The following is a 13657-nucleotide window of genomic DNA, read 5'->3' on the forward strand; positions in this document are numbered from 1 at the left end:
AGAGGCCAGAGCAGAGGGGCAAAAACGGAAGGAAGAGGCCAGAGCAGAGGGGCAAAAACGGAAGGAAGAGGCCAGAGCAGAGGGGCAAAAACGGAAGGAACTCTTGGTTCATAGTTAAGTGAAAGGTTTGTTGCAAACAATCACTCCCTGAAGCATAACCATTCAGGTAAATGTGCAGCGACATATTTCATCCTGCTGAGGGCAATATAGTATGTTATAGAACATGTTGCACTTTTGAGCATCAACATAGTAATACTCATGTAATTTAGCATTAGCTTCCACCAAAATACCATGTTGATATGGCGCTTTAGCAGAACTAACGTTAATGATTAGTGCTTTTGTGTTAGTGATGCCCAATACTGCTAATTTTCTTAGTGTTGAAACTTTTGGATATCAAAGATATTCTACTTTGAATGCAAACCATTAATCAACTTGGGATTAATTGTTGGTTAGATTAAAATTAGTTCCAATCGATTAATAACATCTGCTTAGATCTCAGTGTTGTAGTTTTTCCACTGGTCATCCTTAAGCGGAGCCGGTTGATACAGAAACAAAGATGGCGGGGCCATGCCAGAAGACGACAGCCTTCATAAATGTTAATAATTTCCTCCCACAGGCCGATGACGCATTACAAACGTTGAAATGATAAAAGTTGCCTTACGGTGCCCGACACCAGAAGTGTTTGCACACTAGATCTTAAACTCAAGGTTCGCCAACAAAAATGGTTTCCAGCATTTAAAAACAACAAAAACACAGAAGGTTCAAGAGGTGATGAAGGTGAAATCTGTCCTTGTGCCGTTGAAATGAGGCTGCCTTCGGACTGTGTGTATGCATTCAACTGTGGTGTAATTCAGTCAGTATTTTTGTTGGCCTACAGATAATTAAACTTTCCTTTTTCCAAGTTATTCAGCAAAGAAAGAATGGAGAAATTGCCTCCCTGAGGACAAGTTTCTGCACTTTAAAGCAGGATCCACACGATAACACTGCATTAAAAGTTATAGCTAGAGAGAGCGAAGGTATAAGATGAGGCTCACATTAAGCTTCCATCAAGGTCATTTCTTTGCTCATATGTTACTCCTCCCATCTCGCTTGAATCCATTCGTCACCTGGGCCATTAACCAAAAAGGCCATTTCTTTACATCTTCCCAGAGCAATGATGCTTGATTTTAAAGTGATGCCGTCATACATGAAGAACCTTGCAGGCATCAAAAGCAAAAGAAATATTTTAAAACTGCAACAAAAAAACAAAAAACAAAAAAAAGGTAAATGGATTTATTTTTAATGCAAAAGCAAAATAAACGCCCCTAAAGTTTCATCCAATCTCACCCAAGCTGCTCTGACTGTAATCTGTCTTCCCACCTTGGCAAAACAAATGTTCCCCTCATGTGACTGACGGGTAGAAGGTGCATTAAAATTCCTGGGGAGAATCCAGTTGTCCTGCAGACCAATTATGAGTGAGGGGAATAAAAGAGATAGAAATGGACAAGACTGAGACTTCCCATGTTCACCCAGTGCTTCTTGCCATAACAGCCTTTTCAGTAGCAGAGCCATTTCTCCTCAAGACTGCCAGCATTTGTTTGGAAAGTAGTGGAAACTGTAACTGCACATTCAGTATGCAGACACCTGCCTTAACCTGAAATATAACACAGCCTACTGAAAAAAACACCTCATCAAGCCTCTACTGCAATAAAATGTTACAATAAAGAACTGAAAACCATTAAATTTGTAAATCCAGTGAATAAAAACCTCAATTTATTGAGGCATAATTTAAATTAAATGGTTCAATGTCTTTAGAAAGAAAACCTGAAAGTAAAATCCTTGAAGTTTCACCAAACATAAGCCAAGACAATATTGTAGTTGCCCTTTATGTTTCCTTTGCAGTAAGAACATGCTCGTTTCTGTGCATCATTGGAAGCAACAAAGATGATGTTGGAAAAAAAGTTTAACCAAACATGTTTGCTGTTCTGCTCAAGCTGCAGGAACTGAAAAAGACAAAATGGCAGTATAATAATAATGACATCCAACTGATTAAGTCACATTCCATGTGCACCGCGTTACCTAGCAACCCCAGCTGAGTCCAGCCCAGTTACCTAGCAACAAGGGGTGCACCCATTTATCGACCAGCCGGTTTATCGGTGCCAATTTCCAGTTATCAGCCGATCTTTACATCTGAAGCCGATCTTATCCACTGATTTTATCAACCTCGGTAAAGGTCTAAAAATCAACCGCTGTGGTTTTCTTTTCTCCTGTGAGAGACATTTGACTGACAAACCAGCCGACCAGGTCCTGTCTGCATATTTACAGTTAACAATAGTCACCCCATTGTTGCCAATTCAGCAACTTTCTTGATATATTGAGCAACATTTCAGACAAAAAATGGTATCAGCCAAAATCGTAATCTGTAAGTTAGGCTTTTTAAAAGATCGGTAATCTGCGGTTGGCCAGAAAATTGCAATTAGCAATTAGTGCACCCCTACTAACAACCCCAAGCTGGTTTTACCACTGTATGCACTGTACAATGGCTGCTGGAAAACACAAGAGGTTCATTGTTGACTTCCCATCCAGAAACCAGTTGCTGCATTCTTGTTGGTTGTGCAGGAGGCTCTACTAATGCTTTTCAAAGATGTACGGTGGTATAATTTGTGGGGAGTGGCCTGCAGCAGCTTATTTGAATTTAAAGCGCCACAACGCCCTGAAACAGCTGAAAGGAGCTCAAAATAGGCAGAACTGACCAGACTAAAATCTCATCATCCAAGATTGTCCAGAAAATGTAATGAGCATGTTTTGTAGACGTATCCTAATCTGTTCAAGGAAGCATAAAAGGTCACCCTTAATATATGGATTTATCGCCATATTTTCACACACAAAACCTTCAAAACTGTCCCAGATGGGACCCTCTCACTTCAGGCCAACATAAATCTTGTTGGAGCAGCGCAATGTAGCTCATTTGCAGAAAATACCGATAAGTCAAAATATCAGTCGCCATCATGAAGCTGCAGTATGTGCAACATCGACGGTAAGTTAGGTGGGACCAAATCACACAAATCTAAACCATGTAGCCCCGATTAATGGTCAGTTTGGAGCTCAGTGACAAATCATAAATAACTAATCCGGATCTGAACAGGAAGGGAAATCCTCATCAGGAAGGCAGCAGCTTGAACAGCTTTACCAGTGAATACAGAACCGTACCTGTTTGGCCAGGTTGACGGCGTCAGCATGAAGTCTGTCTCTCAGCTGTGGGTCCAGCTGGAAGCCAGGTGCAATCTCCACAACCTTTAAAAAAAAAAAAAACAACTTAAAGCTGCACTAATTCTATTCAGAAATAAAATACAGCATCTGCCTATCAACTTTCCTTGTTTTTAGAGATAATAAAGAGAATAGGACCTTTACTATAGGGGCAGGCTGTCTCATTTCTGGTATTAATAGCTGTGGAAAAGTCAAACCATAAAGTTGTGGGTGATAAAAACCAAGACAATGCGTATTAAGATGCTAAAATGCTCTTTGGAGCTGCAGTAGACCTCACAGTTGGTGAATAATTGTTGGTTTATTACAGAGAGTGCCCCTTAACCCCCACAAAACTACAATTTGATCCATTGTTTATATTAAATAGCAGCATTTTACCACAGCGCTCATTATTGTTCACCCTAAAAATCACTAAATTCCCCTCGGCTTGCAATAAAGAGAAAGTAAATAGTCAATTTTACCACTAATAATTTTATAAAAGTGCACAATTTCTCTGTTTTCCCTGCTTTACTGCCCTGCAGATGCATTAAATGGTTTTTAATGGTGACACTCGGTGCTGAATTTAGCTGCTGGGTGGGTGGAGTTCACCATGTTGGAAGCTGATTCAATTACTTACAAACAAGAATTCAAACACAATCCAAATCTGATTAAAACAAAAATATTAAATTCAATCCCAAAATAAGATCTCTGCCAGAGGATGAAAAGTGACTGAACCGTCCTAAAGCTGTCTCAACACTCGACTATTGTTGGAAAAGATCTCAGATCAGAGGGAAAACGCAGATTAATCCAAACAGAAACAAACAATAAATAAAAATCGTCAGTTTTCAGCGTGAACAGCGTCGCTAACATGATTATCATTAGTAATTTGATGAAAGCGAAAGGATGAAAGTGTTGAAAAGGCGCGATTAAAACCACTTTGAGGTGGCGGTGGTTAATAAAATACATGTTGATCAGCCTCCTCTGGTGAAAGCTTTGCTAATGTTCTCTCTCTAATCTGATGCCGAGGCATTTATTATTTTGACAATGAACTAATTCCTCTGTTCTTAGCGAGTGGATAACGCAGCTACCTTTTAATAAACTTTTGATTCAAGTTGATTTGAAGGATTAAGTTGCTTAAACAACTTATTAGAGGCTAATTGGGTATTTTTTTAAATGCACTCTGCAAACCCCCTGCTGCTCAGAGCAATCTGAGGCCCTTCAGGGTTTGCAGCCTGTTTATAATCACTTAATGTGACGCCAACATTGGTCTTTCTGCCTAAATAAGGGCAAGCAGACGGCGCCGCTCGCAGGCGCGTTTCCTGCTCCGTGACCTTTGCTTCACGCCTACTTACCATTACCATCCACTTCATGCTACTCATTACAACTCAAGAGAAATGTCAAGAAGATAATCTTAAACAAATTCCAGCATTATATTGGAGTAGATTAATTCGAAAATGAGGAACTTCACCTTCTGGTGTCTCCGCTGAATGGAGCAGTCCCTCTCGTACAGATGGATGACATTACCATATTTATCACCTGAGGACGGACAGAAAGTAGGTGAGGTGAAAAAGTCAGGGGATAAAGAAGTGATTAAGCTTCGGAGCTCGAACGAGAGACATTGTCGCATTTTCTTTGCCTCCATTTTCTGAGCAGATGCTGTACAAGATGTACAAAGATTCACAGAAAATTAGAGGTAAAAATCTTTAGACAGTCTGGAAAAGAATAGTTACAGACCAGGTGTGACAAGAGAAAACCAGGAACAACTCGCCAGAGCAGAAACGGAGAAAAAAGAAAAAACATCAATTTATGAGAAAGTTTTTTTTTTCTTTTTTTGCAAAAATATACCAGTTGAAGTCACAAAGAAAACTTTAAAAGAGACGTTTAAGGTTTAAAATGATAAATTTTGTAAGGTATCTACTGAGTATTGGCACATTTTGCAGATTTTAAATTTTACCAGTAAGCATTTTTTTTCTACTTTATACATTAAAAGGTGCATTAACAGTTTTATCAAATTACTGAACAGCTGGTTGTGGGGGGGTTTTCTCTCACGATGAGTGGCGAGATCCCAGGCTGATGACGGAAAGCCTCATTTCCATCATCCTAATTTTATATCAAATTCCAGTCGCATTTAAAAATTCACTTAAAATTAAATCTAATAATTTCAGGCTTTTTTTTTATTAGCCATTAATTTACCAGGAAGTCACTGAGACAGAAGCTGTTTTTGAGAGACACGATATTCAAAATAAATTAAATGGGTGGGAATTTATCGTATCGTTTATCGTGATAAATTTATCGTCACAATAAATTCCAGTTATTATGCTTAAAATCTCCCAACATTGTCTATTCTTGAGATTATTTTTTACCATTTTTGCCACTGTTTGTTCAGTGAGTTTCAATAAATATCAATAAATTAAAGTATATGATTAAATGCAGTTGGTTTCTTTATGACTGGTGTCTTGAAGAAGCGTATTAAAAACCGGAATGTGTTTTTCAGAGTAGTATGCAAAAAAAAAAGTAATAGCTCACATCACTCATAACTCAAAACATTATGATGAAACTTTAAGTACATGCTGCTCATCCCTAGTTGAAAACAAAACTAAAGTACAAACCAAATATGAAGTCACAAGCCAGAGTGAGAAAACTTACCGAGGATCTGGACTTCAATGTGTCTCGGCTTTTCGATAAACTTCTCGATAAACAGCGCTCCGTTCCCAAAAGCCGTCAGGGCCTCAGAGTACGCCCGCTGGTAATTCTCCTCCAGTTCCTAACATGGAAAAACAAAACCCATCACCGTCTGCACCAGCGCCTCCATTCAAGGCCAGAAAACCTTGAATTTTCAAACAAACCCTCCAACTTTTTCCTGTTTTTCTAAGCCCTCTTTTTGACATTTGCATGTTTTCTACATTTCTTGTGGCGCGCATGTCTACGACCCCGATGGGGAAGATGTTCTACACTTCGTCTCTGGAAGGTCGCGACCCTACATGTGGAAGGTCACGGCTCAATCTGTGTGTGATGCGTCCAGTCTCTCGCTCTGGGGACAGGCTGAATCAACACCAAGCCTCCCTCTCCCTCCTTTGCCTCCGAGCTTCGACACGGTGGAGGGGAAAACTCAAACACGGCCTTCGCTGTCATCCTGGAGCCCTGAGAAGAGATGCTGTTGGAGGGTGAAGCTATCTGACTCCTAAAGGGCAGCTGCACACATCAGCGCTGCTAAAAAAAAAATAACCCAACGTGGGTTTCTCTATGAGCACTCTCTCAAAAGGCAATGTGGCAAAGGCTTTAAAAGGTCAATAGATTTACCAGCTAAAAAAAAACCCAACAGAATTAAACTAAATTTACATGCAAGTGCTTGTTCAGCACCTGAGCCGAGTAAAAAGGGATAATTTATGACATTTAGCAGCAGAAAAAACACACTTAATGTGCTTGAATCATTTAAAGAGTGGTATTTTCCCTCAAGTACATGCAGTTCTCAGGATTGTTTAAGCAGGATTTTTATGGTAAATATTTGGTTAAAGGCGGCACAGCTGAACTTATCGCAATCGTTTGAATTGTTATCTTTAAGAGAAGAGATTTAATGAATCTGTTTTTTCCTTACTTTATCCTACTGGCAGGGATCACTTTATATCAAACAGAATAGTCACCTTCAGGGAAATGCTGGACAATAAATCAAAAACAATCTATACCACTGTAGACACATGATCAATATAAATAGATAATACGTCTGACAGCATGTTCAATATTTTTATTGATCTCTGGTCCAGAACCAGAGGAAATGTAAGCAGAGGAAAGGCTTTAGCAGCTCAATCTCTAACAGCTAGCAAAGCTAGCTTAGTGGAATCAACTGGCTCGCTCGCTCTTTGGTTACCTAGCAACTCATTCTTTTGGTTACCTAGCAACCACCTGCTGAGTAACTGGCGACGCAGGACTTTTAAGGTTTTGCCACCGTGACTCATAACTGTTTAAAAATAAACGGCAAGGAGAGAAAACTGAATAAAACAGGAAAGGTCATGTCACCAGTTCGACAGAGTTTCAGATATTTTAAACAGAGAAAGTGATCAGTAATTATCAATATATCATAATTATACAGTAATGCGTTCGTCAGAAAAGTCGTCTATCTCTAAATTCAAGCTGGGAAACATCTAAAATGTTTAATTAAGTTGTTCACAACTACAATTTGCTGGCTGAAGTTTTATTTAGAGGCGCACAAGTATGAAAATATGTGTTGGTAGCTAATATTTACTGATTTATTTTCCTGCTCTTTCACAAAACAAAACAAAACAAAACAAACAGCTTCCTCTTCAATGTTTCCCCCAGAAAACTTGCTAAGCCTGGTGGTTGGGTCAGTCATCCCGACGTGTTTTTGAGTTTAAAACTGTTTAAAGTAAAAAGGAAATTTTAAAATATCACTAGATAATTATGTCTTATTAAAAAACTGAAAGATTAACACCTGAACACCAACTATCAAATCTTAAAAACTGCAAACTTTTAAAAGAATTAAAGCACAAGTAAAGCCTGGTGGCCCGCCAGGCTTATAATACACTGGGGGAAACACTTCTATTGAATCAGTCAAACATCCCACAATCCCAATCAGATCAAAAATAGCCAACCTGTTCCCCACCTGAAACGCGCAAACTACATATATCAGTTAATATCAGCATGTTAAACATTGCCTAACATCAGGTGTATCGTTTGTCGGCAGATTTGGGTTTGCCCAAAATCTCTGTCAATTTTTATTACTCCCATCATCAGTAAATGAACTCGCTTGTTGTCAAACGGTTTTATGGGGGGAATTTGTCCTCCAAGTCGCTTGTATAACCTCTTCACATTTTTAAAACACATTTAATCAAATCTGATCAGATTAATAACCGGGATGAATTTTCATGATACTTCTCAGACCGTTACAATCCGATCCAAAATGAATCAGTTCCTTGCCTCGTGTCTGCTTGGACATTTTCCTTTTGAAATGTTTCTGATTGAAGTCGAAGTCGAGGTGTAACCTGGAGGCCGACAGCGAGAGGCAGAGACAGGAGACTCCTTCACTGTCCACGCACCGCTGCTTTCCTTTTCTCCTTCCTTTCTGGACATCAACTGACTGGGTGAGGAGCGAGGCTTTTACACGTTTTTTGATCTCCGCTCCGGTAACCTCTCCTGCCACGGAGCGGGACAGGTGACGTTGCCACGGCAACGGGCCCACGTAAGAGGCGGACCTGAACGTGCAGAGAAGCCGCAGGGAGCGTCTTTGAAATGTCTGCACCGTGCATCGGAAATGCATCGTCAAAATATCACCATGCGCAATTTACGCGTCAGAGGAGAACTGCAATAATAAGTGTGAGATAATTATTCAAATATGTCTGGAGAATCAGATTAATTATTAGGCTGATTATCTTCCAGCTGGTAACAAGTTATTTAACCCCAACTGATGCAATAAGTAGTTTTTTGCTTTTTAGGGTGTCTTCAGACCCGGTAGTCCAGTAGGTTCTGTTCAACTTGGGAACAAAATTGCAGCATTTGTTACATTTTCAGCTGCTGCTGTTCACCTTCTAACTCCAATGTGAAAGAGGGCAACCTGTTCCCTTCCTCGTCAGTGGGGGCGCTACACCAAGAACTACCGATGGAAATGACACAAAGACCTACGAAGAAGACACCGAGCGCGGTTTCCTCTTCACCAAATGTGGACAGAAATGGAGCATCAGTTGTAGGATTTTTATTTTGTCTTTGGTAAAACATACACCAGCTAGCAGGAAAAGCTAGCTAGCTAGCTAAAACCAAACAGCGCTAATAAATACATTTTTTATCTGGTGGGTCTTTTGTCGTGGTTTGTGTTTGTCTATCTAATATGGAGTGACCCAGATCATGTAGGTGACAACTACGCCTGTCACAAACTTTACTGGACAATAAACTGTCCCAGATTTGATCGCAATAAATGATAATATTGTAATATATATTGGTCATGGGAAAATAATGCAAGTTTAATGTTGTAAATAACATTTAACACTGAAACTAGAAGTAATTTAAAGAAAAACATTAAATAAAACTGAAACATAAACCACATACAACCAGATTATGATGTCTAAACAGAATCGCTGTTCAAAAAATAACCAGAATGGAAATTATTGAGCTAATTTCTATGTATTATGTGATTAATTGGTTTTTGCAAAAGCCTCATTAACAGAACATGGAGACATGATGAAAACTGGTCATTCATGCTCACAACACAGTGAAATTATAGAGTAAAAACAAATCTGAAGTGCAAAAGCGACGTGACAGATCCTGTGAAAACCCAAATAAAAGGTAACAGACTTTGAAAAGTGGTCAAATCAATTCTTGAACCCGTCCTTCCTGATCCGACAGAGGAGTTTCTCCAAAACCTAAACTTTGAGAAGTCCATTTGTAATCCTTTCACATCAGTTCAGCCCGTCTGTCATATTTGTGCCGCTGGAGCTTTGATGCGCGCAGCTTCACCCGTCCTTTCAGGAAGCACATCAACCAAACATACACTGTGGGAATCTGGCAGCTTTTTTACCAGTAAACACACACATCTAGTCCTACAATACGTTTTCAACGGCTTGCCTGACTTTAAATTACGCATACAAATCATCTGCGAGCCGGCGCTAATTAATTTAAAAGGCAAACTACACATTGTTACTTGGAGAAATCTCTTTATAATTTCCTCACATCATATCTGCTCTGGTCTCTCTGGATGGCAACAAGAAATGTCAACAACTAATTAATCGGACCGAGCTAGGGCTCAGGAAAGGTCACTCTTACCAGCGGATCATGACTTCAGAGGCTCCAAGGATACGCAACAAAACCACGGCGATATGTTTTATGAAAACAGGCTGGTTAATAAAACCGCACCTGACATTACACCGTCCACAGCAGCAACAGAGAAGCATTCACTCGGTTTCTGAAACACCCAACAATTCAGGTAAAATAACTCGAGTAGAAATTACTCGAGTAAACATGTATTTGGTAAAAAGTCAACTAAAGTACTAAGTAACTGATCAAATTATCAGTCATTTCATATTTAAAAATTATAGAAATTAGATTTTAAAAAGCAGAAATGTTGGTATTTTAAGGAAAAAAACGACAATTCGTAACAAAAAAATAAAATCTAAATTTCTCCAAATCAGTTTCTTTCAATAAAAAACGCGTATGAAACTAAAAACCTGCAGGTGTGCGTCTGTTTCTGGTGAATTTTTGGTTAAAACACGTTTGTTTTTCATTCAGTGAAGTAGAAAATCCAGAAGAAATTTTACTCAAGTAGAAATACTTAGTAATAAAATTACTCAAGTAAAAGTAAAAAAATAAAGCTTAGTAAAAAATGTACTCAAGTAAATGTAATTGAGTAAATGTAACTAGCAAATACCAAACTCTGGAAGCAGGAAGGGAGAAAAGCCAACAGATTTGATTTTTGTTGCAAAGAGGCGATAAAGGCTATAACGCTCCAGTAACATTTAAATTAAATAATATAAAAATAATCCATCATTTTCTCTTTGCTCTTATGCAATATTTGTGAATTAACTACAAGTCAGATTAATCAAAAATGAACACCTGCAGTTATCTCTGTTGCTTTTGCACCTTTTTTTTTTATCAAACTTTTTCCTTCCACTCAATTTTCCAATAATATCCCTGAACACACACTCTGACCAGCCAGGTTCTCCAGCAGCGGCCTTTTCCAGCAGCCGGCAGGTCACCACTCCTCCCGATGATGGTGTAAGTCAAAGTTTCTCCGTTAAAGATCATTCTTCTGGTTTTATATAATGTTTCTCACAGCTTTAGGCTCATCAGCAAAATGAACCGAAATGAGCACATGAAACGTACCACTCTGCGCTGTGAATCTAAATGAGTTTCACATTTTCAACTGAATTACTGAAACAAATTAACTGTTCAACATGGTCCTAATTCATTGAAATTCACTTGTAAGTGTTGTTTAAACAGCGTTTATGAATGAAGCTGCTGCTGATGTCTTGCATCAAATGCTTCAAATCTTGCATTTCTCCACAAATGCAAGATTTGTGGAGAAAAACTGACATATTGCACTGTGATAATTATTAAGACTGAGGGAAACGGGAGCAGAAAACATCTTCAGACGGCGTGTTTTTATTGATATGAAGGTCCAGCTGGCAACATGTTGGGATAAATATTACATCAGTTCTGATTTGTTCATTTTTGGTTCAGGATTCACATTTGTGGACGATTATCGCCTCCGCTTTTGGACCCTGTGCAGCTGGAAGGATGTTTGCACCATTTTTTAACTTTAAGACGGTTTTATGATGCACAATTATGACAACAAAATGATTTTCTCAATTACAACCATTAGCAGCTGATTAGCATCTTAAAAGCTAAAATGATACTTGAACTTTGACCTCAAATCCCAGAGGAGTTCTCGTCTGCCTACTATAATAACGAGCAACGATATTGATCACCCAGTTTGTTGTCTCTCTGTCCGGCTTTCTAACCTTAATACCAGGGAGATGTTTAAATAGGAGCAGCAAAAGCAAATGAGGTGGATCAGCAGCGATTAGCAACAACTGGGTTTTTCTGGACGATAAATTGTCCCAGAGGCTATCGCAATAAATAATAATATCATTGCTTTGAGACCATTTTCAACTAATATAATGGCAAAATAATAATGCAGATGAAATAAAATATGCAAAATGAACATTTTATCATTGGAACTGGAGACATTTTTTAAAAATTTTATATAAAATGGATTATAAAGTAATTCTAAACAAAAATGTCCTCAAAAAAAATAAAAAAGGTTAGTTGAGACCAAAGCACCAGACTGAAGACTTTTGTCATCCATGTTTTGGGTGGAATGAGAGAAAAAAGAAATAAGAATAAATCATGCAAACGGATCTCATTTCAGTCAATCATGTTATTGATTATTGCGACAAAACTTCATGCTAGAGTGAAATATCGTCTTTACTGATCAGATTTTGAGCTATTATGACGGTCAATCTGTCAGACAGCAACAGTCTTCAGTCAGAGGCCTCTTCAGATTGATCGTAACACTGACTGCTACTGGAGATCCTTCCTGCTCACAGCATCACCATCCACAGCTCTAATGGTGAGTTCACACCAAACGAAGCATTTCAGCTGCTGGTTTACATTCAAAGTGGAGGCGCACTGCATTTCCTGCGTCTGGTGCGGCGATACCTGGAGCATTTTGAGCGTTTGATCGTCCGTCAAACGCGTCCGACACTGAAATTGAAAAATCTGAACTTTTGCAGAGCTATGTGGCGTAACGGTGAGTTTTACGACATGATCTCAGAAAAATAAAACAACTATGTAGGATAAACTAATCGTCTCCGTTTGCGGTCGTCCTATAATCTATAACCAATCAAGCTGTGACCACAGAGACAGGAAGTGAAAGGATCAGCCAGGAAGTTGGACTGTAGAGCAAGTCATAACTTTTACTATTTGAAAATATTCCCCTGCATTTGAGCTATCCAAATCCATCCAGCAAAAACACTGAGTAACACTAAACATTAAATAAGTGCCAAGTAACGTTAAACATATTTATTTAGATTAAATATGCAGGAGGAAGAGTAGAGGGACACGTACGCCGAGGAGTCTCCTCTCAACGCCCTCTACAGCGATTTTGACGCGTCTAGAGCAAAACGTCAAAGTGAGCACACATCGAACTCGAAGCGTCGGACGCACAACGCGTTTGGCGTGAACGCACCATAAAGAAACTTTATACGAGTTGCAACATTTAATTATTGAGAACAAAAACCTATTTAGCGTGAAACTTTCTACATTGCTCCCTCGTATAGAAACCTGATTCATAAAGCAACGGTACTCCGCTCTGCTTCACAGTTTAGCGTGTCGGTCTCTCTGCTCTCTGCGTGAAGGTGACCTTCACCAGGCGTCTGAGCTGCTTGGGAAGCAGAAATGTAATTACAACAGCGGCAGACGTACAACCGAAGAAATGACAGAGTCGTCACGCAGTTCTGACTCCAACATCTGCTACATGGCCGCCTGGTCGGCTGACATGCTAAAGCAACCCCGAGAACAGCTGATAAGAATATTTTACCCATAATCCCCAGCCAGACTAACGCGGTTATCAACGTTCCTACGGAGAACCAGCTGCCAGGCAGATCCTCCACAGCAGGCGATAAAGTCGTTACAGGGTTAAAGCCTGGAAGAGTTTGGCACAGCGGTGGTAAAAGAAAACAAGATAAAAGGGAAATGTTTGTATATGTATTGTCTATTATTAATTTCCTTTAAATTAAGAAATTTGGGATCCCAGGAAGCCAATTATTACCACTTACTTTGGGAATGTCCTTCACTTTATTTGGGGAATAAATAAATTTAACTGGGAAAAACGTCTTTTTGAGTTCATACAATCAACTACTGTAAATATTAAAACCAAATATTTACTAAGAAAAGCGAGTACAAAGACTTAAACCTGATATAATAAGTTTAA

General features: G+C 39.1%; 1 protein-coding gene across 1 annotated transcript in view; it reads right to left on the bottom strand.

The window, feature by feature from the left end:
• The window catches only part of LOC103154086 (pyruvate carboxylase, mitochondrial-like), a 192055-nt gene that overhangs the window by 150840 nt on the left and 27558 nt on the right, over positions 1–13657 (bottom strand). The window contains exons 7-9 of the mRNA XM_007575244.2: positions 5869–5986; positions 4691–4758; positions 3190–3273 (exon numbers count right to left, since the gene is read on the bottom strand). Coding sequence (XP_007575306.2) covers positions 3190–3273; positions 4691–4758; positions 5869–5986 — 270 coding nt within the window. The remainder of the gene's footprint in view (positions 1–3189; positions 3274–4690; positions 4759–5868; positions 5987–13657) is intronic.

The sequence above is a fragment of the Poecilia formosa genome, unplaced genomic scaffold (genome assembly GCF_000485575.1).
Source record: "Poecilia formosa unplaced genomic scaffold, Poecilia_formosa-5.1.2 Scaffold373, whole genome shotgun sequence".
Taxonomy (NCBI): Eukaryota; Metazoa; Chordata; class Actinopteri; order Cyprinodontiformes; family Poeciliidae; genus Poecilia; species Poecilia formosa.